General features: G+C 38.5%; 1 protein-coding gene across 2 annotated transcripts in view; it reads right to left on the reverse strand.

The window, feature by feature from the left end:
• The window catches only part of LOC124616151 (iron-sulfur cluster co-chaperone protein HscB), a 39,358-nt gene extending 12,802 nt beyond the window's left edge, over window positions 1–26,556 (reverse strand). The window contains exons 1-2 of one of the 2 annotated variants that reach the window (XM_047144431.1): window positions 25,815–26,556; window positions 25,442–25,695 (exon numbers count right to left, since the gene is read on the reverse strand). In XM_047144431.1, the coding sequence (XP_047000387.1) occupies window positions 25,442–25,695; window positions 25,815–26,165 (605 nt within the window). In that variant the 5' untranslated portion in view covers window positions 26,166–26,556. The remainder of the gene's footprint in view (window positions 1–25,441; window positions 25,696–25,814) is intronic. The other variant, XM_047144430.1, reaches the window with a different exon arrangement.
• Between the last annotated feature and the right edge of the window lie 405 nt (window positions 26,557–26,961).

Consider the following 26,961-nt stretch of genomic DNA (forward strand, 5'->3'; position numbering starts at 1 on the left):
AGCATACTCTTGACAACTGTGGATCTCACAATATTGAATTTCATAACAATTTCCGAAATGGAATGTCCCTTGCATCGACCTCCAACTACTATTCCATGTTTGAAGTCTTAATTGTTGCCATATAGTCATAATAATGTTGGAAACCCTTTCACATGTATCTCCTGAGTACAAATAATAGCTCCACTGTCCTTTTATACCTTGCGTAGGTGATACTACCACCATCTGTATTTGTGCGTATCGCTATCCCATGACTTGTGCCAATTGGACTTGCCTTTATTAACTGAATTAAATTGCTTCACTGCACTGAGGATATCTTCTAAATTACTCATAAAGGCAGCCATTCTTGGTTCAAATTCTTGAGTAATTACTTCATCCTCTTCGGTAAAGGAATTTTGGAAAACCACGTTTAGTAACTCCGGTTTAGTGGCACTGTCATTGGTAACAGTACCATCGCTGCTGTGCAGTGAAAGTATTGATTGTATCTTACTGCTAGTGCACTTCATATATGACCTGATTTATTTTATTTATTTTTTCCCCCTGCCAGATATCCAGGTAGAGTTTTGTTGTGGAAACTGAAATCTGTCCAAAAATTTGAGCAATGTTTAAAAGAATGTCTACATTTGGCATATTTTTCGTTGCTTCTGCAATAGTGTTCTGACCTGTTTAGTGTACCATGGGGGATTAGTTCTGTCTCTTATTAATTTATCTGGTATAAACCTTTCAAATGCTGTTAATACTACTTCTCTGAATGCAAGCCACATCATGTTCACACCAAGAACAAGTTCATGAACACCTTGCAATTAAGTGTAATAATGGAAATTCAGTGTCATTTTCCTAACTGAATTAATAATTCATTTAAACAGACATCGTAACTAAAGACCAGGACTGAAGCAGCAAAATGTGTTTGGGTACTAGAGGAATGTAGCACAAAGCAAGTAGCCTAGAAACAGGAAGTTCAAAGTGCAAGTTTGCACCTTAACGCAATTGGCAGGTCGAACCAGTCACTGATACAGGTGGATCATTGTTGGTTGTGTTGGAAAGTGATTACTTGCAACTTGGGAAACTCAATGAATGAATGGTAAATGTGTATTTTTACTTTATTTATTTACTTTTTTTATTACACACATTCTATAATATTTCTCTATTTGGTCTATGCTTCATCTTTTTTAATATATTTGAAGACATTAATAGCAAGAACATCCCAATACTTTTACAGTTAAAATATGTACCATTTTATGTTGTCATAATCACCATATTGGTTGAAAGCGGCACTTGTTAAAGCTGATGGGTTGGACTGTATTCGATTAGGGCTTCCCAACATGTGGTCCGCGGACCCCTTAGGGATCCGCCGGCTCTTTCTAGGGGGTCCGCGGCCACCCTTCACCAAATCGTGTAAAATAATGAGTAAAATTATTGAATAAAAATGTGAAAATCAAATTCATCACTACTTTTTTTTGTGTGTGTGAAAAAAATGTGTACTTTTACTTCAGGTCGTATTCCCAAGCAGCCTTTGCAGTTCGTAAGTGAGAACGCATACACAGTTTAGTGCCAGAGAATGCGGCTTCTCTGATCGATTGTTTCGCAACAATACAGGGGTCGTTTGAGCGCTGGCTCACGGCAGTAGATGCACTGAAACCTTTTACGCATGCGCAGAGCGAGCTTTGTCGACCAATCACAGCACTTCCTGGCACGTATGCGGCCCCAGACATAATTAAATGTTAAACTTGCTTTGACAGTGTACTACCTATTTTATGTCGATTTTTGACCTTCAAGTTGTTTTCATTCATCTCTAAAGCAAAGACTTGATACTTCGGGGGAGGGGGGTTCATTGGGAACAGACTAGGAGTCCGCCATGGATTTTCGACTGAAGGAGGGGTCCACCAGCTGAAAAGGTTGGGAAGCCCTGCTGTAATCCTACCCTTGCAACAAATATCACTTGTTCTAGCCTTGAAAGATGTCTCACATGGGAAATACTAGTTTTGAGCACGCAATACATTTTCTAGTGGCAGGTATTTGAGAACATGTATCTCTTTGATCTTAAGTACAACTCACTTGAAAACCAGTTTACACAAAAAAGTATAAAAAAGAATACACTAACTGAGGTTGAGCTATAGACCAAGTAAAATTACTTGATAGTGAACGTCTGTCACTTTCTGCTTCAGCCTGCTGCCGCTACCACTCAGGTGACACAAACATGATGCGTCACTTCACAAATGCAATTAATGTGTAATGCAGAGTAATGTTGGAAGTCACTGCTGCGAGGTGTGACGGAAATGAGAGCTGCTCTGTCAACAGCAGATTTGAAGTGACCAATGACTGAACTGCAGCAGACAACACATTTTGTAGCCCTAAATTTAAACTCATGTCCTAACTTAACCATGACCTCACAATTTTAAATGTATCCGAGAAAACAGCGATTAACAATCTGCAGCAGAACTAAATTCACAATCACTTTGTTCACAGCGGTTAAGGCTAACCTCTAAAAGCAAACACAAGACCGAAAATTTTAGTACTAAGTTTGTACAGCCCTCTTCTGCAGCAAAATTTCGGTTTCAATGGTGAAAGCAAAATGTAATTTTTCTGTGAAACTACTATCACACTGGCTACATGGTATGCCGCATTACCATCTGATGAGCAGTCCTGTTTGGCACTTGGTTGCGGATATAGGCGACATGAGCAGATTCCAAATGGGGGAAAAATGATGGAAAGAAAAAAATGTGATGAAAATGACACGACAAAGCATTAGAACTAAAAAATTACATTTAAATCAATTAACTGAATATAAATGATGATCAAAGTTCTTTGATTAGATTCCAGCATTCAACCTTATACGCAACAGGTTTATACCCTAAGCACTATGATATGCTATCACACTGCTGATCTCTATGATTATAATAACTGTTCATGTAACGCAGAATCACGCAGTGATTGGTTAATACTGCGTAAGAAATGTGTATTTCCTTAGCATTGCTTGAAGTGTGTGTGTGTGTGTGTGTGTGTGTGTGTGTGTGTGTGTGTGTGTGTGTGTGTAGGGCGGGCGGAGGCGTGCGTATTTTGGTACCTCAATAGAGGAAATGGTTGGTATCTCTTATATAGGGGGGTAGGTTGCAGGTAATAGGCTGAAGGTGTTGGTCTATAAGAGCAGAGATTCTCTCAGTGGGGGCACAGTAACCCGCCTCAATGGAGTGTCCTGGGTGTTTTGGGTTATGGATTTTACGAAGCATGCAGAAGGTAGGAATGCGGGGAGTGGTTGGGGTGAGGAGAGAGATGGACTCCAGGGAGAGCTTCTGGGATGGGCCTAAGGATTTGAGGAGAGAGTGGAGATCCTGCTGGATTTCTGAAATGGGATCACTGTGGCAGAGTTTGTCAGTAGATGACTTTGACAACTGGCAGAGTCCTTCTGCCAGGTAATCCTTGCAGTTCAAAACAACAGTGGTGGAGTCTTCTCAGTAGGTAGGATTATAAAGTTCGGATCACTTTTTACATGATGGATTGTGGTTCTTTCTGTGGATGTAAGGTTAGTTTGTATGTTGGGGGGATTTGAGGAATGATGGGGACTCAAGGTTAAGGAACTCTGGAAAGTTAACAGGGGGTGCTTTGGGGGCAGTGAGGGTGGATCACAGTTGGATGGAGAAGTGAATTGAGTCAGGGAGGGTCCAACACTGGTCTTTCGTTGAGTCTGATTGATAAGGTTGGTGGCAAAAAAGTACTTCCACTGTAGGGACTGGGAGAAGGAGAGAAGGTATTTAACAAGTCCTGCATGATTGAATTTGGGAGTGTGGCAAAAGGTGAGGCCTTTAGAATGGACTGACACTTCTGCATGGCTAAGGCTTTGTGCATTTGGGTGTGCGTGAGTATGTGCACTTTATTGGAAAAAGAGCAAAAGCTCAAAAGCCTACATAGCTTGCAGCAAAGATGAAGATGCCATATCCCTGCAGCAATCAAGCCTGTGGAGCCAGCGAGAAAATATGAGGAATATTAATTTTCTTACGTTTGTAAAAAAAAATCCTACTGGATGTTTCATCAATTTTGTACTGTCGGTCTTTTCCCATCCTTGAGAGAGAGAGGGGACGTTGATTTCCATTTAGTTTACTAATAATGTGGAATACATAAATTCTTATAGTATGAAGTCAGTTTCATTTACTGGTCACTAATTTCAGTTTATTTATCTGCGTTCCAGGTATCTGTAATGCTTCGGAGATGCAAGAAATTTAAGCAGAGCAAGCTGGATGCTGTAACACTGTCTTCAAAGATGAAGAGGTGGTAAATAAGTTCAAGGCTCTAAGAACTATTGTCTAATAATCCAATATTGTGTTTTGCAGATTTTTTGTGTATATGAAAAATCATAAACTTGACTGTCTGGAGTGTGCATCACTGTGCATAAATTAGCTGAGACACACACTCTTGGGTGAACTCATATTGTTGCGCCTCTCGTGTGGCACAAGCAAACTTCCATCGCAATTATTATTCTTAAAATTATTAATTAATCAGCAGACATGGTAATTTTCTGCAAAGTAGCATTAACATACTCTTTTCTGACATCTGGCCTCTTATGTACTCGTAGTACGATTTCACGTTTGTTTTTTTCCAGGCTGTCATGGAGAAGCTTGCATAAATTCCTATAATACTTCATCCTGTTTATATACAGATCAGTATTTCTCCTCAAACTTATTTAAAAACTCTTCTTAAGTCCCGCAACTGTCCATAGTGTGGACTACCCAGCTACTAGATTAGATTAGATTAGTACTTGTTCCATAGATTATGAATACGACACTTCGTAATGCTGGGGAACGTGTCAGGTTGATAAAAGTTGTCTATACAAGATATTACATTACACAAAATATTACATGACACTTAATATTTTTTGTGGGCGTTGGGGAAATTACCCACTTACTATATCCAAAAAGTGATCTAATGAGGAGAAGGAGTTGCCATTCAGAAATTCTTTTAATTTCCTTTTAAATGCTATATGGCTATCTGTCAGACTTTTGATGCTATTAGGTAAGTGACCAAAGACGTTTGTGGCAGCATAATTTACCCCTTCTGAGCCAAAGTTAGATTTAACCTTAAGTAGTGAAGATCATCCTTTCTCCTAGTGTTGTAGCCACGTACACTGCTATTACTTTTGAATTCGTTTGGATTGTTAATAACAAATTTCATAAGTGAGGCTACAGTGAAGATCTCTAGCTCTTTAAATAAGTGTCTGCAGGATGATCTTGGATGAGCTCCAGCAATTATTCTGAAATAATAGGCGTGGTAAGCTAATTCACTGAGATGTATATTGCCAAAATTTGCAATGACCCTAATAGTACAAGTACCTGAACTCAAACGTTTCAGCAGATCCTCAGTGTGTTTTTTCCAGTTCAACCCCTCATCAACCCCTAGAAATTTTGAATATTCTACCTTAGCTACTGATTTCTGATCAAAGTCTATATTTATTAATGGTGTCATCTCATTTACTGTGTGGAACTGTATATACTGTGTTTTGTCAAAGTGTAATGAGAGCCCATTTGCAGAGAACCACTTAATGATTTTCTGAAAAACATTGTTTACAATTTCACCAGTTAATTCTTGTCTGTTGGGTGTGATAGCTATACTTGTATCATTGGCAAAAAGTACCAGCTTTGCATCTTCGTAAATATAGAATGGCAAGTCATTAATATATATTAGGAACAGAACTAATTTTTTGCATAATTCTAATATGATCCTCTTCAGGTAATGCTGAAGAGATTATTTCCCTGCATGCATCCACAAAAATAACAGGATGACCTCTGCCTTTTGGATGGAACTTTTTGATTTTGAAATTTGCATGACTGGGTTAAGCTCCTCTTGCTCTAAATGCAGCTGCCAAATTTTTCACATTCTCATGGTTTTTCATTTGTTCTTTGGTTTTATTAGTTTCTGATAGCAAACTCACTAGTTCTTTATTTTTAAATTCCACAAGTTTGTGATTCAAGCTAACTTCTAACGTCTGAGTTTTACCCTACAAATCAGTGTTAATAGCAGATATGCTTTCTTGGAATTTGGTCTTTGTCTTGTTTTGAACTTTCACGACCTGTCCTTTAAAAGTTTTTACAGACAGATCTAGTTCGCTATGAGTTGTTCCTTGCTGATGATTTACTATTTTAATTTCCTAGTCTACCTTCGTCTTTAAATCCTCACGAATAGCATTAAGATCTTCAGCTATTTCATTGCTAAATGCATTGTACAATTCTCCTCTTTGCTTTTTGATTTCATCACTTACAGACTTCTTTAAAGCCTTCATTTTACTGTCCAATTTACCATCTAGCCCTCTTCTTTTCTTATTGTATGTTTGTTTGGTCAGAGTTTTTATCTGTTCACCAATTTTGGAGACAACGAAGTTATTTTTATTATCCAATGTCTGACTTGACAAAGATATTTCATTTTTCAAACCATTATTCATTGTTAATATCACTTGTTTCAACTCATTTAGAATGCCCAGTTGCACATCACCCATCTGATTCACTAATGGTTTTATTATTTCTGTTCTCATTTCAATCTCATGGGTATGAGAACATCTGTTCCATATTTCCCTCGTATGAATCGTCAATCTCTTGTTTTATTGTCACATTACTTAGATCTGCCATGTTTGCTGAGCTACCCTTTCCATTGTCATTAGTCAGCTTGCTGTCAAACAATTTCGAGCTCGGCTCATGCTTTTGTTGCTGCCATTCTGACAGCATTGTCAATTTCAGCATTTTTGCTTTCTCTGCCTGCTTGCTCCCAAACTTGTACAAAAACTTGCCTTATCTCTACAGTCACCCACCACCTTCTGAAGTCCTATCATCTGGCCTCTTGACTTAGTACCAGCTAGGACTGGAGCAACTGAACCGCATTCTTGCCAGGTTTTCAACTATCTGAAATGCGGAATGTCTTACCCACTATTATTCCTCCTCCCCCCCTCCAATAGTGGTATTTCGCTAACCACCAAACCTACACAATATCCTCGTCCATTCCTACACAACTCCTGCTCCCAACTCCTTGCCTCATATCCCTGTAATACACCAAGAGGAAAGCACTGTCCTATACATCTTCCCAACCACCACCACCTACTCCAGTCCAGTCACAAGATCACCTATCCCATCAAAGGCAGGGCTACCTGTGAAACCAGTCATGTGATACATGAGCTAAGCCACAACCAGTGTGCTGCATTGTACACAGCCATGACAACCAACGAGCTGTTTGTCCGTATGAACATCCACCGACAAACTGTGGCGAAGAAACAACTGAACCACCCCATTGCTGAGCATACTGTCCAACATTAACAGTCTTTAATTTCAAAGACTGCTTCACAGCATGTGCCATATGGATACTTCCCACCAACACCAGCTTTTTCTGAATTGTGCAATTGGGAACTCTCCCTGCAGTATATCTTACGTTCAAGTAACCCTCCTGGCCTCAACCTTTGTTAGCCATTGTCCCATGCACTGTTCGCACTCCAGCACTACGCAGCCCTCTATTCTTTTACACTTCTCTCCTTTTCCACTACCCCTCCCCCTCCCCCACTGTCCCTCTAACCTCCTAACAGCACCTAGCTGCCCTACTCTCTCTTCACCTCATCTCAGCACACTCGCCATCAACACTTTACCATCCCCCAACCCTACCCTGGTATCCCTCCCCCACACCACAACAGCCTCCTCCTTACCCTCACCCAGTTTCCACTCCCATCATGCACTGCTGCTACTCTCAGTGTGGTTTCAGCTCCCAGAGACTGTAGTCATGTATGTGTCTGTTGTCTATTTTTGACAAAAAGTCTTGTTGGCTGAAATATTATTTTGTGACTGTCTTTTTGTTGTGCCTATCTTGAACTCAGCATCTCCACTATATGGCGAGTAGCAACTATCCCTTTCATAATATTGTAGGAATTAGTGAAGTGTGGTGACAAGAAAACAAGACTTCCACTCAGGTAAGCATCGGATTCCCAACATAGAATCAAATAGAGGCAATGCACAAATAGACCTAAAAAGAATAATAAAATAGGTCTGTACATAAGCTACCATGAACAACATAGTGATTATATTATCATAGCAAATAGTCAACAAATTAACACCCACCACAGGAGTTCAAGTTTGGCGAGACATAAGAAGTTATTCTGACTATTAATCCTCAAGCAGATGCGCCATTCTTCATAACACAAGTGGACAAGCAGCACACTTTGTACACATGTAATAGCTGTTTTCTGTTTTCAAGGTAAACATGTAAGAACAAAATTACAGTTTAATAGTAGTTTAATTAAACAACAATAAAATGAACTAAAATGGTACGAGCTAAATAACTGTGTAATAAAACAGTAATAAAATAAACCTTTCATTGTTTCACCATGTTCCTGCACACAAGTGTTGACCCAAGTAATGAACCACTGGAAGCATTAAACAGCACAGTTGCATCAGATCCTTGCTGACCGCTTATTTAGTTATTAATTATCTTTTAGATAATTGCCTTGTTGTGGGTTTGTGTGTTTAGCTTGGAATCCAGGTCACTTTTCTGCACAGATCTTAAATTTTTGTCTTCTAGCTTGCTGTTTCTTTTATATTACTGCTGCTCACTTTGATGTATGACTACACAAGTTATTACTGTGTTAGCTGAAGTGGTAATGAAGAAATAGGTATGGACTCATCATTGTATAACAACAATGAATTACACTCATGCTCATAAATTAAGGACAATGCTGATACATGGTGAAACAACACTCTGGTGGGCAATTTGCGAGTTTAAATCACCTCGGGGTATGACCATGCAGTGCATTTGACATGCAGTCATCACACGGTGGCACTGGCAGCAGTCCACGTATGCAGAGGTGTGTTGGTGCATGTCAGAGTACGGTGCAGAGAGTAAGTGTGCAGACATTTTCAGATGTGCTAATGGTGACTGTGTTAAATGGCTCAAAGAACACATATTGATGACGTTACGAGGGGTAGAATACTAGGGCGACTGGAGGCTGGCCAAACACATCAGGTCGTAGCAAGGGCCCTCCGTGTGCCACAAAGTGTGATCAAGATTATGGCAACAATTCCAGCAGACAGGAAACGTGTCCAGGTGGTACAGTACGGGACGTTCTCAGTGTACAACACCACAAGAAGACTGAAACCTCACCATCAGTGCTCGCAGACGGCCACAGAGTACTGCAGGTAGCCATGCTCTGGACATTACCGCAGCCACTGGAACGGTTGTCTCCAGACGACTGAACAGACATGGTTTATTCACCCGGAGACCTGCAAGGTGCATTCCACTGACCCCTGGTCATAGGAGAGCTCATAAAAGCCTGGTGTCAAGAACACAGTACATGGTTACTGGAACAGTGGTCCCAGGTTATGTTCACAGATGAGTCCAGGTATAGTCTGAACAGTGATTCTCGCTGGGTTTTCATCTGACGTGAACCAGGAACCAGATACCAACCCCTTAATGTCCTTGAAAGGGACCTGTACGGAGGTTGTGGATTGACGGAGGGGGGGAGTTATGACTGGTACACCCCTGTATGTCTTTGACAGAGGAACTGTAACAGGTCAGGTGTATCAAGACATCATTTTGCACCAGTATGTCCGCCTTTTGATGGATGGTAACGCACGGCCCCACCGAGCTGCCATCGTGGACGAGTACCTTGAAACAGAAGATATCAGGCGAATGGAGTGGCCTGCCTGTTCTCCAGACCTAAACCCCATCGAGCACGTTTGGGATGCTCTCGGTTGACGTATCGCTGCCCGTCTTCAAAACCCTAAGACACTTCAGGCGCTCCAACAGGCACTGGTGCAAGAATGGGAGGTTATACCCCAGCAGCTGCTCGACCACCTGATCCAGAGTATGCCAACCCGTTGTGCAGCCTGTGTACACGTGCATGGTGATCATATCCCATATTGATGTCTGGGTACATGCGCAGGAAACAGTGACGTTTCGTAGCACGTGTTTCAGGACAGTTTTTTCAACTTATTACCAATACCATGAACCTACAGATCTGTGTTGTGTGTATTCCCTAGGTGCTTATGCTATTAGTGCTAGTTTTGTGTAGTGCCACGCTGTGTGGCACCACATTCTGCAATTATCCTTAATTTACGACAATGAGTGTAGATTAGATTCGGTTTTCATTCCATAAAGCCAAAAATGAGACGATCCTCAGGAGTGTGGAACATGTTAGCAAGTATAACATGAAAAACATAGAACATTTGAATATAATACTCACTTCCCTGATCATTTGTCAGGAGATTGTCAAAATATGTGAATACATTACAGTAAACTGGAACTGCTAATATTTGCAGAATTAATCTGTCAGAATGAAACATAGTTTTGTACTTTTAATAAATTTATCATACACAAAATACCTAATCTTGACTTCTGTGACCATGTGCTGTCAAAACTGAAATCTAACAAATGTTTTCATTTATAGAGAAGTAGAAGCTGTCTATCAAAAAGTATTTCAAAGTCTGTTTAAACCATTTTTTTATCTTAAACCAATTTTTAAAATGGCAATTTATTAAAAATGTGTGTTCCTGAATACTGGACCCCTTTTTGGACCAAAGTAAGTGATTTTAGGTCTTTATTGTTGGGGATATGTGAACAAACATTTTTCAGTATGCATAGTGGCGCACAAGATATGATGTGCAGAGTGCATTCGATTCTATGGAATATACATGTTCCGTGTTTGTTGATGGGGCAACGTAATATAATCTGGTAGTCAAATTTATTAATATGTGTTGTGCGAATAAAGCATAAGTTTATTTTGTCCCTTAAATAGTTGTTACCTGTCATTTATCTGCGTTAATCTGCATAAACTACAACAGGTTATGGGCCCAGGTACTGGGTTAAAGCGAAACAATAAGCTTTAAGGTGACGTGTATTTGCGCAAAAGGTGCGCAGAAGTTCGTATAAACTTGGATTGTGTACGCTATACAAAGAAGAAAATAACTGTAAAATGAGTACAACACAGATACCGCAAATACAGCGGCTTGTAGAGCGCGAAAATTACGTGACCTGGAAATTTGCCATTGAGGCATATTTGCACTTGGATGACTTACGGGATGTCATAAACGGTAAATTGGCACCTACGAAATCAAGCTTTGCTACTAAGGATCGGAAGGCGAAATCAAAACTAATCATTTTAATTGATCCAGTGAATTATGTTCACATAGAAAAGGCTACGTCAGCAAGGGAGGTATGGGACAAACTGAAAAACGCATTCGAAGATGGTGGTTTAACCAGGAAAGTAGGATTACTTCGTGAGCTGATAACCACAAGATTGAATAAGTGTAAAAGCGCCGATGAATATGTGAATAAAATAATTTCAATCTCCAATCATCTGAGGAATATTGGTTTTGAAATTGCGGATGAATGGATTGGAACTTTATTGTTTGCTGGACTACCAGAGAAATATTCGCCAATGATTATGGTTCATGGTAAATGATGATAGCCAAAAATCTTGAAATGGTTATGGGTTTGGGAAGTTCGGGAATATTCATTACAGCGGATAGTGTTAAAGTAAAGATTCTACAGGACGTGAAGAATGAACCAGATTCTAATGCTTCAGAAAAAGAAACAGCGTCGCCTTTATACTATAAGTACAAGGAGAAGAAGCCAATAATACGTTTCAGGTGCCAGAAAATTGGGCATATTGCTTCAAAGTGTAATGAAAAGTTAAGTATAAAAGAAAATAAGCACATTAATTTTAGTAGTCCTGAGAGAAAGTCTACCAATAAAGGTAAGGCATTTTTTTGTTTTTTACTCTTTTAATTAAGCAAGTGACGATCATGCAGAATGGTTCCTAGATTCAGGAGCATCTGTGTACATTACCAAAGCTCCGTCAGGTTTGTATGATGTTCAGTCAAGGCCCAACATTGGAATTTCTACAGTTGACAGATCTAAGTTAAGGTGTGAACTCGCAGGAAAACTGGATCTTAATTTGCTTGTGAATGGGGAAAAGGAAATTGTTACTGCTCATGCTGTACATTATGTAAAGAATATCACAACTAATTTGCTGTCAGTAAGCGAAATAGTAAAGGAGGGTAATAAAGTTATCTTCGATATAGAGGGAGCCAAAGTGATAGACTCGTGTGGTGATATTGTAGCTACTGCAAGTAATGTAAGAGGTATTTACAAAGTGAATACAGTTCAAAATACTGCTGAAACAGGAAATCACTCTGTGTATGCTGCAAAAGGTTTCTTGTGGCGTAAGAGACTTGGGTATTTGAATAGGAAAAGTATGACTTTACTGAAAAATATGGCAACTGGGATGGAAAATTATGGAATGAATAAGGTTCAATGTGAGGTGTATTTGCAAGGGGAGCAGGCTAGATTGCCATTTAAATCGAGTCAGCGCAGATCTACCGAAGTCTTGCAACTCATACATTCAGATCTCTGTGGACCTATGGAGAATGAATCCTTAGGAGGTAGCTTCTATTTCCTGACATTCATAGATGATTTTTCTAGATACATGCATGTTTATTTTATAAGTAGCAAGGATCAAGTGAATGACGTATTTGTTGTTTACTGCAAAATGGTCGAAAGACAGACTGGGAAGAAAATTAAAATCATTAGATCAGACAATGGATCAGAATATGTAAACAGACGGTATTAGGCATCAGACTACCATTCGCTACAGTCCTTCTCAGAATGGAGTTGCAGAACGAGCCAACAGAACCATTGTAGAAAAGGTTAGAAGTATGTTAAGCGATGCTGAAGTACCTAAGTGTTTTTGGGCAGAGGCTGTGTTAACAGCAGTGCATTTAATTAACAGATCACCTACCAAAGCTGTAAGACACAAGACACCTTATGAAGTATAGACTGGGAAGAAACCGGATCTAAAGCACTTAAAAGTCTTTGGATGTGAAGCCATGGTTCAGATTCCAAAACCATTAAGAGGAAAGTGGGACGCAAAATCTCAAAAATATATTTTTGTTGGCTACTGTGAGGATTCAAAAGGCTACAGATTTTACAATCCTGTGAATAAGAAGATAATAAGCAGTAGAGATGTAGTATTTTTGGAGGATTATAGACCTAAAATAAAGGAAAGTGGTCAAAATGACACAGTAATGCAACCACGCATAGTGTGCAATAGTGCTGAAACAGAGATGGAAACTGAAACAGAGGGAGACGAGAATAAAGAGGAAGCTGATGTGCTACCCAAGAATCAAATTGAGGAAGAAGATTCAACAGAGGAAGTCAGTTTAAGGCGGTCTTCACGTACAGCAAACCAAAAGAATATCCAGATTATGAAATGTATGCTGCCCAAAAAATCAACAATGAACCAATCACAGTTGATGAAGCTTTAGCAAGTTCAAATGCTCAAGACTGGAAAAAGGCTATTGAAAAGGAGCTGCAATCGTTTGTGGATAATGATACATATGAATGGGTTGACATGTCTGAAAATAAAAAGCCACTAAGAACAAGATGGGTGTTTAGTGTTAAAAACCCTGGGAGTGCAATACCAGAATTCAAAGCCAGATTGGTAGTTAAAGGATATTCCCAGAAAGAAGGAATAGATTACAATGAAACTTTCTCACCAGTGGTGAAGTATTCATGATTAAGATACCTTTTAGCTGTGGCAGTGAAGGAAGACTTATTAATTCATCAAATGGATGTGAAAACAGCCTACCTGAGTGGAAGAGGAAATATATGTGATTACACCTGATGAAGTTAAGCGACCTTATCAAGGGAAAAAGAGAATTTGGCGTTTGAAGAAAGGCATATATGGATTAAAGCAAAGTGGCCATTGCTGGAATAAATGTTTGCATAAAAGTTTGATAAAACTAGGTATGTTACAGTTAAAGGCAGATCCCAGTATATATCATAAAGGGAGCAATGAAGAAATTGCAATCATGGACATATGGGTAGATGATTTTTTTATTTTAACCAATAGTGAAAACCAGAGGAACTTTTTTAAAAAACAGTTACGGTCATAATTTAATATGCATGACTTAGGGGAAATTAATCAATACTTAGGCATGAAGATTGTAAGACGTGTCAACAGAGAAGTTGATCAATCTCTGTACACAAGAAAGATCTTAGAAAAGTTCAATATGGAAAATTGTAAACCTATTTCTACTCCTATGGAAAACAATGCAAAACTGCCAATAACTGATTATGACAAGAAATGTAAAGAAAGTGTACCCTATTTGGAAGCTGTAGGAAGTCTACTGTACTTAGCACAGACTTCCAGACCAGACATTGCATTTGCCACAAATGCAGTAAGCAAGTTTTGCAGTGATCGGAGAGAAAAGCACTGGATGGCAGTCAAGAGAATATTCAGATATTTAAATGGAACTGCTGATTATAAGTTCAAATATTCTAAAACTGGAAATGTCAATTTGGAAGGACACGGTGATGCAGACTGGGGAAATGAGTTGGAAAGCAGACACTCCATCACTGGAAGTTGTTTTAGACTAATGGGAGGACTGATATCATGGTCTTGTAAGAGACAAGACAAAGAACTGTTGCTTTGAGTACTTTAGACGCTGAATATATGGCCTTGTCCTCCACTATCCAAGAAGCTCTTTGGATCCGTACACTGATGAGTGAAATAGAATCTCCTCCAACATTAAAGCCAACTGTGATATTTTTTGACAATATGGGAGCTATTAAACTTGCAAAAAATAATGTCACCAGTGTAAGATCCAAACATATTGACGTAAGGCATCACTTTATAAGACATCATGTGGAACAGGGGAATATAATTCTCAGTTATTTATGGGCGGAAGAAATGTTACCTGATTTCCTAGCCAAGCCTCTCAGTATGGACAAATTTCAGAAGCTGGTGAAACATTATGGTTTAACCTGGGGTGAATAGTGTTGAATATCTGAAAAATATTTGTTCAAGGGGGAGTGTTGGGGATATGTGAACAAACATTTTCCAGTGTGCATAGTGGCGCACAAGACATGATGTGCAGAGTGCATTAGACTCTATGGAATATACATGTTCCGTGTTTGTTGATGGGGCAACATAATATAATTTGGTAGTCAAATGTGTTGTGCGAATAAAGCATAAGTTTATTTTGTCCCTTAAATAGTTGTTACCTGTCATTTATTTGCGTTAATCTGCATAAACTACAACATTTATGTAAACTGTTCTTATTCCTAATATTGATACTATGTATTGAGCTATTGGTTGGAAACACACATTATTTGCAACAAATTTCCCAATGGATTAAGTATACAGAGAAGCAGTCATTAAAATATTCAGTTCCGTGAACATGTCTCTATATAATGGTCTAAAATTTACATGACAAATGACATACTTTTGCACTCTTACAACTTTTTCTCGTTTTGACGAGTTACCCCAGAATATGATCCCATACAACATAATAGAATGAAAGTAAGCAAAGTATGCAAGTTTTTTTATATTTCTATCTCCTAAATCTGACATCATTTGCTTTGCAAATACAAACTTGTTTAGGCACTTCAGCAACTCTATGGTATGCCCTTCCCAACTGAGTTTATCATCATATTCTAATCCCAGAAATTTAACACTGTTAACCTCTTTCATTTGCATGTCTTCATATGTTGTGCACATGCTGGAAGGAAGTCTCTTACAGGTTCTGAACTGCATATAGCGAATCTCAAAATTTAATTACAGTTAATTAGCTTCAAACCATTTATTAATATCAGCAAAATTTTGATTAGCAATTATTTCTAAATTCATACTTGATTTGCTATTTGATGCAGTGTTGGTATCATTTACAAACAAAACAAAGTTGGCATCTGGTAATGTAACAGATGAGAGGTCATTAATGTACACAAGAAAAAGCAACTGACCCAAGATGGAACCTTGAGGAACACTGCAACTACAAAACAATGTTATTTGTGGCTGATGCAGTTATACACAGGCATGCCCACCCGAGCGTTAATGGAGATGAAAATTTAAATATGATGACATACTGTAATTTGGCAACACAAAAACAAAGATGGAAAAATATAGAACATGAATTGGTAGAAAGAAAGGAAAAAGGAGCCACAAAGAGAAAAATTTAATTATTGCCAATACTTGGTTTAAAAATCATGAAGGGCAGTTGTATACATGGAAGAAACCTGGAGAGCCAAGACGATTTCAAACAGATTACATAATGGTAAGACAAGACTTCAGATTTTCAACCATTCCCAGGGACTGAAGCAGATTCAGACTATAATTTATTGCTTATGAATGCAGATTAAAACTGGACAACGTTAAGGAGATGGGACCTAGATAAGTGCAAAGAAAGGTTACTGAGAATGTAGGAAAAGACTGATTACTACTTACCATAAAGAGGGCATGTGAAGTTCAGACGCGCGCAATTAAAAGACACTTACAAAAAGCTTTCGCCGACAGCCTTCAGCAGTAGAAAACACACACACACACACACACACACACACACACACGCGCGCACACAACCACGCACGCGTGTGCACACGCACACACGACCGCCAACTCCAGCATCTCAGCTTGGAATCAATGATGGTCGTGTGTGCATGAGGTGTGTTTGCTTGGGTGTTTGAAGAGTGTGTGTGCGCGCCTCTTTTACAGGTGAAGGCTGTGGCCGAATGCTTTGTTTAAGTGCCTTTTTAATTGTAACAATATTATGAAAAGGAACGTTGCTACTCACCAGATAGCGGAGCTGCAGAGTCGCAGATAGGCACAACAAAAAGACTGTCACAAATAAAGCTGTTGACCAGTAAGGCCTTCATCAAAAATAGAGGACAGACATATACACTCACGGAAATGCAACTCACACACACGTCTGCAGTCTTAGGCAACTGAAACTACACATTTGGGTTTTAATTCTGCCTGTCTGCAAATTGACGTGTCTTCTTTACGGTAAGTAGCAATCTGTATTTTGTTACTACTGATGATATTACTACCTGGAGATTCACTTGTTTTAAATATTACGGAGAGTCTCAGAAAGAGCAGTAGGTAATGATTAACTGAAATGGGGGAATGGGATACAATAATGGAATAAAGGGTAGATTTGACAGGTGAAATAGTGAAGTCAGTAGAGGATCAAATAGGCAAAAATGCAGGGCCTGATAGAAATCTTTGGATAATACCCAAAATACTGAATTTTAATGGTGGAAAGGGGAAAATATAAAAAAGCAGCAAGCAATGCAGGCACAATGGAATAAATATGTCTAAAAAGTGAGAATGCGAGAAATGCAAAGCAGGAATGGTGAAATGAGAAAAACAAAGCTGTAGAAGAATGCATGACAATGGAAAAAGATTTAAGCCCTTCAAAATTACCAATCAATATCCTTCAACGCAGTTTGTTGCTGAATTCTCGAACACATTCAGAGTTCAAATATAATAAATTTTCTCGAGGCAAAAGAGCTTGCGTCCCAAAATCAGCATTGATTTAGAAAGCATCTCTCATGCTAGTCAGGTCACCTTTTTCTCACGAGATATCATATAAACCATGGATGAAGGGCAACCGGCAGATATCACATTCCTACATATCCAAAAAAATGTTTGACAAGGCGTCCCACTTGTTAATAAAGGTACGAGCATATGGAATATGTTGCCACATACACTATGTGATCAAAAGTATCTGGACACCTGGCTGAAAATGACTTACAAGTTCGTGGCACCCTCCATCGGTAATGTTGGAACTCTCAATATGGTGTTGGCCCACCCTTAGCCTTGATGACAGCTTCCATTCTCAAAGGCACATGTTCAATCAGGCGCTCGAAGGTTTCTTGGGGAATGGCAGCCCATTCTTCACGGAGTATCGCTGTCGGTCAGTGACGCCTGACACGAAGTTGGCGTTCCAAAACATCCCAACGGTGTTCTATAGGATCCAGGTCAGAACTCTGTGGAGGCCAGTCCATTACAGGGATGTTATTGTCGTGTAACCATTACGTCACGGGCCATGCATTATGAACAGGTGCTCCAACATGTTGAAAGATACAATCGCCGTCCCCAAATTGTTCTTCAACAGTGGGAAGCAACAAGATGCTTAAGATATCAATGTAGGCCTGTACCGTGGTAGTGCCAAGTGAAACAACATGGGGTGAAAGCCCCCTCCATGAAAAACACGACCACACCGTAACCCAACCGCCTCCGAATTTTACCACAGGCACACACACCCTTGCAGATAACATTCGCCATACCCACACCCTGCCATCGGATCGCCACATTGTGTACCATGATTTGTCACTCAACGCAACATTTTTCCACTGTTCAATTGTCCAATGTTTATGCTCCTTACACCACATGAGGTGTCGTTCGGCATTTACCGGCGTGATATGTGGCTTATGAGCAGCCACTCGATCATGAAATCCAAGTTTTTTCACCTGTCATAGTACTTGCAGTGGATACTAATGCAGTTTGAAATTCCTGTGTGATGGTCTGGATAGATGTCTGCCAATTACACATTATGACCCTCTTTAATTGTTGGCAGTCTCTGTCACTCAAAAGACAAGGTCGGCCTGTACGCTTTTGTGCTGTATGTGTCCCTTCACGTTTCCACTTCACTATCACATTGGGAACAGTGGACCTAGGGATGTTTAGGAGTGTGGAAATCGAACGTACAGATGTATGACACAATTGACACCCAATCACCTGGCCATGTTCGAAGTCCGTGAGTTCCACGGAGCGCCCCATTCTGTTCTCTCACAATGTCTAATGACTACTGAGGTCGCTGATATGGAGTACCTGGCAGTGGTGGCAGCACAATGCACCTAATGTGAAAAACGCTTGTACGGATACTTTTGATCACATAGTGTATGAAAGTAGCTCTAAGACTTAAGTAATTGAACCCAGTACATTGTCCTCAATGTGTCAATGTGTTCACCAGAGGCAAGGTTATCAGCAAGAGTACATCAGGGAAGTGACACAGGACGACACTCAGACATCTGCAACTGTTTGCTGACAATGCTGTGGTGTATGTGAACAGGCAGCACCTGCATAGGCGCCTAACACAACCTCCAGCCCCAATGGAGTCACCATGATTGGAAGCATCTGATTCCACTCGTTAGCTCTGACCTACGGCATAATGTTGTTGTGTGTATCACAATGGTGCGGTGGTTTTGAGTTGGTTCATGTTTGTACATGTTGTGTTGTGTTGATAGTGCCCTCTGGTGGTGGATGTTGATGTACTGAGTTTAACATGTGGTATTGGGTTCATTTGAGTCTTTGTTATCATTGTGGTGACGTGGGTTTATTTGAGCCTGGGTAGTCAGTGCTGTAACATAGATTTAGAAGTGATTGCTTTGTTTTCCGTAAGGTTTTTTTAATTGTGCGTTTCACGTTTTTGTTAGGTCTGATTACTGTGTGTGTGTGTGTGTGTGTGTGTGTGTGTGTGTGTGTGTGTCCACACATGTGCGGGCCCAACTACAGAGATTTTTTTTGCAGGCTTTGGTTGGTAAGTGGTTGCTTGACTATTTTTAAAATATTTGATTACCCTGTAATTGAGAAGTTCAAAAAAGTTTTTAAAAAATTTACCTTGCATACTTACTGAACAGCAGCCATTTTTATTTGTAAGTGCAGAAGGGTTTTTCAATTTGGAGACAGCATTAATTTGAATATCTCTGCACTGGGTTAAGTTACAACATTGCAATTGACATGAATGCTTTTAGGAAAGGATCCTTTACAACATTGTTTATTACTCCAAATACGCTAAATTAAAAAATAACCAGTCAAAATGACCTCCAAAGTTTGGCATTGAAAATTTAGAAAATCCACTTTTTAGACCCAAAAATATCAACCAAGGAGTGATTTATCAGAGTGATTTTTTTTTCTGTAGTTAGGTATTGAAAACTACTAGCTTCATATAGAGCAAGAGTACTGACATGTTTCCTTAACTTTTTACAAATTTTTGAAATTTGAAAACCTTTAATTTTTGTAAAGTTTGGGGCTAGTTATCTGTGGTGTGACTGAATATAAAAATCTAATTTCTGCACATTTTGTATACCTATGCGATAAAGAACTGTACAAAATTAAACACTGCTAACCGACTGAACAAAGATATGAATTTTTGAAAATGAGGGAATAATTGACATTACACTACAGTTGATCTTACAGCTTTTGCCTAATTCATGAGGGATATTGGCTACATGTAATCAATTGTTACTGAAGTTGAGGTATTGAATTATATGGAAAAACTCTAAAAATTACTGGACAAAACATTTACATTATCTTGACAAATTTGAAATAAATATTTTCAATTAACATACTTTTGAGAAGAAGTGCTTCCTAATCCCAGTGGTGATTTTTAAAAACGCTTATTTCTCCACACAGCTTTTGTGATATAGAATAAGACCTCTTATTTGCTGTGGTAAGTTCAAGCACTGAAAGCGTCCTAAATATGTTTTTCATTGGCATCCAAAATTTGTCACTAGTAGATTTCCTGAATGCCATTCTTGGACCAGCAGGGTGGTAAAATTGCACAAAAACACCATTGTTTTCAAAACTTATTCTTTCAATATGGGCAAGTCACCACAGTCAATCATATACACATGCCACTATGTCATTCTGTGAGATTAATTTTACTGACGCAATTATCCTCGTAAAGTTTGGTGCCTGATGTTACGTAGCATCGAGCTATGTTTTCTGCAATGCCAAGGAATTTGTGGAATTGCTTTGTTCCTTTTATTGCTATACAGTTTTCATATCTGATTTGAAATGTTGTTTTGATATGAAGAACTAACTACCTCTTCTTTCTTGATGAGAAAGTAGGGGATGCCTTTAACTTTATCCTTGGGGAAGACATACATGTCCTCTATTGGAAGAATTAGATCTGTGCTCATTCTAAGTACGTTGGTTTTACTCCCTTCACATTTTGTTGTACCTGCTACTCCATCACATGCATTTTTACCATGGCAAGAGGCAAAAAAGTGTCATTCAGCCTCCAACCCGAAATCTACTTTGTGGTTGCAAAAGATCTGAAAAGGTCTCTTTGCTCTTGTATTGACTATCCCTTCCATCTGAAAAGTATGTGATATTATGAAAAGGATAGTTGCTACTCAGCATCTCCACTGTAATATGAGTAGAAACTATCCTTTTCATAATATTGTTACATTATTCCGCCCTGGATTTTCCATTGTTTGAAAAGCATTCAAGCTTCTCAACCTTGGACAACTTTCCTTTTATGTAATTTGTTACATACTTTTGAAAAACATTGATATCTGAAGTGTTGTGCTCCGAGCAGTCGCTTAGAATCCAAAATGAAGAATTGCAAACTTCATCTTCTTATTTCTGAAGTACAGAATCAATGGATGCATTGTTGCCCGTTCACTAACTCAGTGATACCCTTGTATTTCATCCTGAACCACAAATGTAAAGTTTTCTGCAAAAATAGCTAGGACTATGCATTCACTTGCATGAAGTTGTGCTTTTTTTTTTTACCTATGTTGTGCTTTTTTTGTCCTTCCAAAAACTTGCTTTCGATTTTAGAAACATAGTGGTAACTTTTGAGATTTTCTAAGTTGTCTATTAAAGATTCAAACCTTCCTGAGATTTAACCACTGTTGTTATTTCAGCCCAGTTAGTTGTGACCCACTGTTTGACAGTAACGTTAAATAATTCAAGAGCATTTTTTTTTTTCTTTTTTTTGCCAAGGCATTTACCACATAAACTCATGATGCAGCCATAATTATTAGTGTCACAAACCATTAAATCTAGTATATCTTTGCAGTTAACATCGTTAAGTTTTGCACCCACACACATCAATTTACATTCTGATGATATACACAAACGCATACAGAGTGTATTCCTGAGGAGCTGGCCAAAATACACCATTGAGGTCAAAGGTCACAAAATTCTGCATTAAGGATGAACATTTCGGAAAGCTGAGCAAGTACATTTAAATTAAACAGCACCATTCGTTCTTGCTTTGTTACCTTAACCCCATTTATGACAGCTCTTTTGTTATCTTTGTTACTTGGGCACATCCTACTGTTTCATCATCTTCAAAAAACTGCTGGATCTTTTCAGTTGTTTCTTCACTTATACCTACTTCTTTCTTCTTCCCTGAAACTGTTTGAATGCCTTCCCCTTCACTAATTTTCGGTTTAGTCTAATCGAACAATCATATACAATGAATTTGTGAACTATTTTTTCTCTTGACCATGAGACAGGAAGCAAACTTGAAATTTCAACTTTTTCCTCTTTAGGTGTCACTGAACACTTACTTTTTAATTTCTTAATCAAGCTCAAATATTCAGTGTTGGAGATTCTGGAGGTAGATAATTTTTTTAAAAAAATACTGTTGGTATATGCATTATTAAAGAATGATTCTAAAAAGCATTTTCTAATTTTGTCTGAAATTCTTTGTACCTTACTTTCAATAGCTGCTTTTCTTTTTCCGCTATACAATTTTCTTATTTTCGAAGCAGGAAATACCTCTGACTTAGAACAAATGAACTCAGATTTGCTAATAGTTTACTCATTATGAATTAACAAGATTACACGATTCTGGTTCTGGATTCACAATAGTTATTTTTTGGCACAGGGTATTTCCAGGAATCACATTAAGTTTCACTCAAGAAGCTGTTTTACTCGCACTTAACAAGGGCAGATGTTCAAGTTTTTGTGAAATTGAACTATAAACTGTTTTAAGACACACTTTTTTTACTATCAGTCCAGCAGAGCACTGTTCATCCATTTTATTGCATTCCAGTTAGTCACTCAACTTTATTTATTATTAAATTTTAAAATTATTTTGGTTAATTAAGAATTACACTCACTACAAAGGCATGAAAACTATTCTACTCTCTCAATGAAGTGTGTGCATCCACTTTAACAGAGGTTTCAGAACAGACTGACTACAACAACGCCACACCCAGAAATTGCAGTGGGGGTACACAGTTCATCTACAGACTACTGGGCTCCTGTGCAGATTTGTTACTCAGTCCACTGAGTCCATGTTCACACTTCTCTCAAAGACTAAACTCTTGCACAAAACTGTAGCCTCCTCAACAATTGAGAAATTTCACTTGTTTGCTTTTATCATATTGAACTTGTAATAATGTGCTACTTAACTGAGAGTAAGCTACATGTAAATAGACAATTTTTTAACATACAACTAAAGCAAAAGCTCCAACTGTTTAATATTTAATTGTTAAAATAAATAATACTAATGAAATACAGGGTGATAGTGTTAACTAAATACAGGTTAAAATTAAATTTCATTACAATGAAACAATAAACCACTCAAACAGGCAATAACCATAAGATCAATTGTAGCCCAATGTGAATTTTTTACTCATTTTCAAAAATTCATATCTTTGCTCACAGTTGATTATAAATGTTGAACTTTTATAGCACTTTGTTACCATACAGATGTATAAAATGTGCAAAAATCAAATTTTTATTTTCAATTCCACCAGATACAAACAGTTCCATAGCCTAATTTACAAAAAATAAAGTGTTTCAAATTAAAAAAAAAGGAAATATTTGTCAGTTTCTTGCTGTATATAAGACTAGTAGCTTAACAATATCTAACTAGAGAAAAAAAATTGATTATGATAAATTACTCCTCAGTTGTTATTTTGGAGTCTAAAAGATGGATTTTCTAAATATTCAATACCAAACATTGGAGATCATTTTGACTGGTTATTTTTTTAATTTAGGGTATTTTGGATAATAAACAGTGTTGTAGAGCAGACTTTTCTAGAAATATTCATGTCAATTGCAATGTTGTATAACTTAACCCAGTGCAGAGATATTCAAATTAACACTAATGTCATCTAATTGAAAAGCCGTCATGTGCTTAAAAAAAAAAGAAAGGAGAAGAAGAAGCCACCATTCAGTAAGGATGCAGCCAGGTAATTTTTTTAACTTCTCAATTACGGGGTAATCACATTTAAAAATATCAAAATATTTAAAAAAATGGTCAAGCAAACTTCATTGGATCACTTCATATGGATTGACACTTTTGTGTTATTCTACACTAACTGTGATGTTTTGTCTGTTTAATATTTATGGTAGTTGCTTTAACTGATGTAGTGAACATGGGGGTTCTTGAGCTATTGAGATTTTGGTTCCAGTAGTGTTTTATGAGTTATGTAGGTGTGTGAAGTTTATGGTCGGTTTTGCCAGTATGTATCGAGAGCTTCATTTGAGATGTATAAAGGTCACTGGAAAAGTCCTATTCCACTTTTCAAAGTTGGTGTTCATTTTTTGTACCCAGTATTTTTGAGCCATGAAGGTCGAGTGATGTGTAGATTCCTGTCGATTTTGTGGCTGTAGCTTTGTGTCGAATCTTGAGCTGTTGTCGTTTTTTCTTATAATATTTGTTTCAGAATGACGTGGTATTTTGTATTGTTATATATTTAGCTTGTCTCTGCCCTAAGCCCCCAATTTCCCATGGTTGTCCCATTAGCCTCATCATTTTATTGTTGGTGTGAGACACTTTTGTGTCATTTTTATGTTTGTTCACATTTGTTAGCACGAGTATGCAGTGACGACATCATCAACAGTTTGTATACGCTGGAAGTAGACATTTCCGCCATACTGATGACATCATGGGTCAAAGAAAATGTATGGAATTGGACACTTCACTAATGCCCAAGTGCCTTCTGCATATGAGGTGTTCCTAAAAAGACATCCCAAAGTGGCATCTTGTCATAGTTCTGAGACAATGCTAGTTGGCAGAAGAAGAAATGACAACAATTAGGGTTTAATACTTCATGAAAGAGACCATTAAAAACACTGCGCAAGCTCAAGGTGGGGGAGGAAATAGGTCTAGTCCCATCCAGCCACAACATCTCATAATCTGCCTTGTGACATTTCGAAAAATCATGGAACCCTAAATATGGTTGGCTGAGCAGTGAAATGAACTATCATCCTCATGAACGCCCAAGTCTCAATTGTTGGGCTACTTTGCTTGGTCAGCTGTAAGGATAGCTAGCTAGTTAGTTAGTTAGTTGGTTGCGTGTTCCACTGATCGATCGCACGGTACAGTAACCATTATGACGTGGAACGTTTCAAGTGCACACACACACACACACACACACACACACACACACACACACACACACACACACACAGAGAGAGAGAGAGAGAGAGAGGGAGATATTCATCTATGGTGTAGAAGGAGTTACTGCTGTCTGTCAGACAGACATTTTATTTCATTGTTGAAAATTTTTATGGCAGCATATTTTACCTCTTTCTGTGCCAAAGATAGGATGAATAAAGGATACCTCAAGAACATTTGAAGTAGCTTCTCACATTACATAACACGTATCATTCAATATGGGCAAGAATTTTATGGTTTTTCTAAATGGAAAATAAGCAAAAGGCTAATGCATTATGCCTTTGATTCTCCTTGCATCAAATTAGTCTGGTAGCCTAACTTTGTGTTGACTAGCATATAGTTGAATGCATACAACAAAACTCTTGCCTTTAATCATTGTATTGTCTCACCTTTCTCGTCTATTTGAGTATTAACTGTTTGAGTTAAAGACAATATGCACTACCAGTATCTAATTTGCTATATAATGGAAAGAACACATCTCATTATGTACAACTGACCTTGAAAGTTGTTGCAATGTTTCCTTATTTTGCTCCTCTATGACGTTCAACTCAGCTGCGGATGATGCAATTTCAACACTTTCGTTTAACTCCATTATTTCCATAAGAAATTCTGGATCTGAATGCTGTGTTGATTCACTGATTTCTGACCCCTGTAGTTGGAGCATGTACAAACCGCGAGACAAAGGTTGTTGCAGAGTTGAGTATGCTTTATTCACCAGTGAAGAATAGTCTTCTGACAACATACGCTCCTCCTGAAATGGTCATGCTCAGATGGAGTAACTCCAAATCTGTAATTACAAATTAGCGAGTCATTACACTCTGCCAAAGTTCCGAAACCTACACAGAAAATGGTCCGCGATTCACATCTCACCTTTGTCCTGTTGGCAAATCTATCTGGATGTAGGACGTTTTGTAACTGTCGGTACTTTGTTGTCAACTCGACTGTGTCTAAATCGTAACTAGGTGTGACTCCTATTACTTCAAAATAATTAGATTTATCGTCCGGTTGTTGGATGGTGTTACAAGAGTGGCAAAATATCTGTGCTTGTTCACTACCACATTTCCAGCATTTACGTGATACCTCGCTCATATGACGTACCACCGATGAAAGCAATTTCGGACATTTAACAGCTGATACACATTTAAGATCGTGCGCTTTTGCACGATGATAGTATTTCGCTGACAATCTCAAACCTAACCTTGAGAGCGCCATCATAAACATTACAACTCGGTACTCCACACGTAAAGTCACAAAAACGTAATCCAAAACACTTTAACCACTATCGTATACACGATCTTCTGCTCCAAAACAATATCACATAGACAATCTTTAGCTCCAAAGTTCAATCTTCGACCAGTTCGTCAACAAAAGAGTAAGCCTTCGTTTGGCAAATATGAAAGATGCAGATTACACAACTTCCTACGTCGTTACGTGGAATTTCAAGATTCCACCGATTAAACTTTAAATGCATCACAAAAATAAATATACTTTATCATCACATTTGTCTTCGTGTGCGGTTCTATTTCCATATTAATTCCGCCACTTTAAACTTCTATGAACTAAATTTAACACTTGGTAACAATGATTCAGTATGTACACAATTCGTCCAGGCAGAGATGATCAGCAACAGAGACCAGTGATCTCAATACGAAATCTTGCTACAGCAGTCCGAGCGCGCCGTGCACCGGGTGCGGCTGACTACCACAGTAGGTAAGCGCTGCCGTGTCCTAGGTGCTGCCGATTTCTGTAGAAGTTCTGAGACGTTTGTTCGCCAATTGTTTAGCTGCGCTTGAATAAGACGTCTGTTTGTTTGCAGTGCTACTGGCGGACTCTCACCATACCTTACCGCTTGCTGTAACTGCAGCAAATAGTGTTTCAATATGCGGAACACGACTGCTTTTGAAGTCGATGTCAGCGCTTTTAGCGGACCGTCACAGCACTTGAACGAGTAATTTGCTTTACCACAGGCGGCTGTGGCTTTACACAAAACAGATGACGCTACTGTGGTTTCTGTCGA

The sequence above is a fragment of the Schistocerca americana genome, chromosome 5, assembly GCF_021461395.2.
Source record: "Schistocerca americana isolate TAMUIC-IGC-003095 chromosome 5, iqSchAmer2.1, whole genome shotgun sequence".
Lineage (NCBI taxonomy): Eukaryota > Metazoa > Arthropoda > Insecta > Orthoptera > Acrididae > Schistocerca > Schistocerca americana.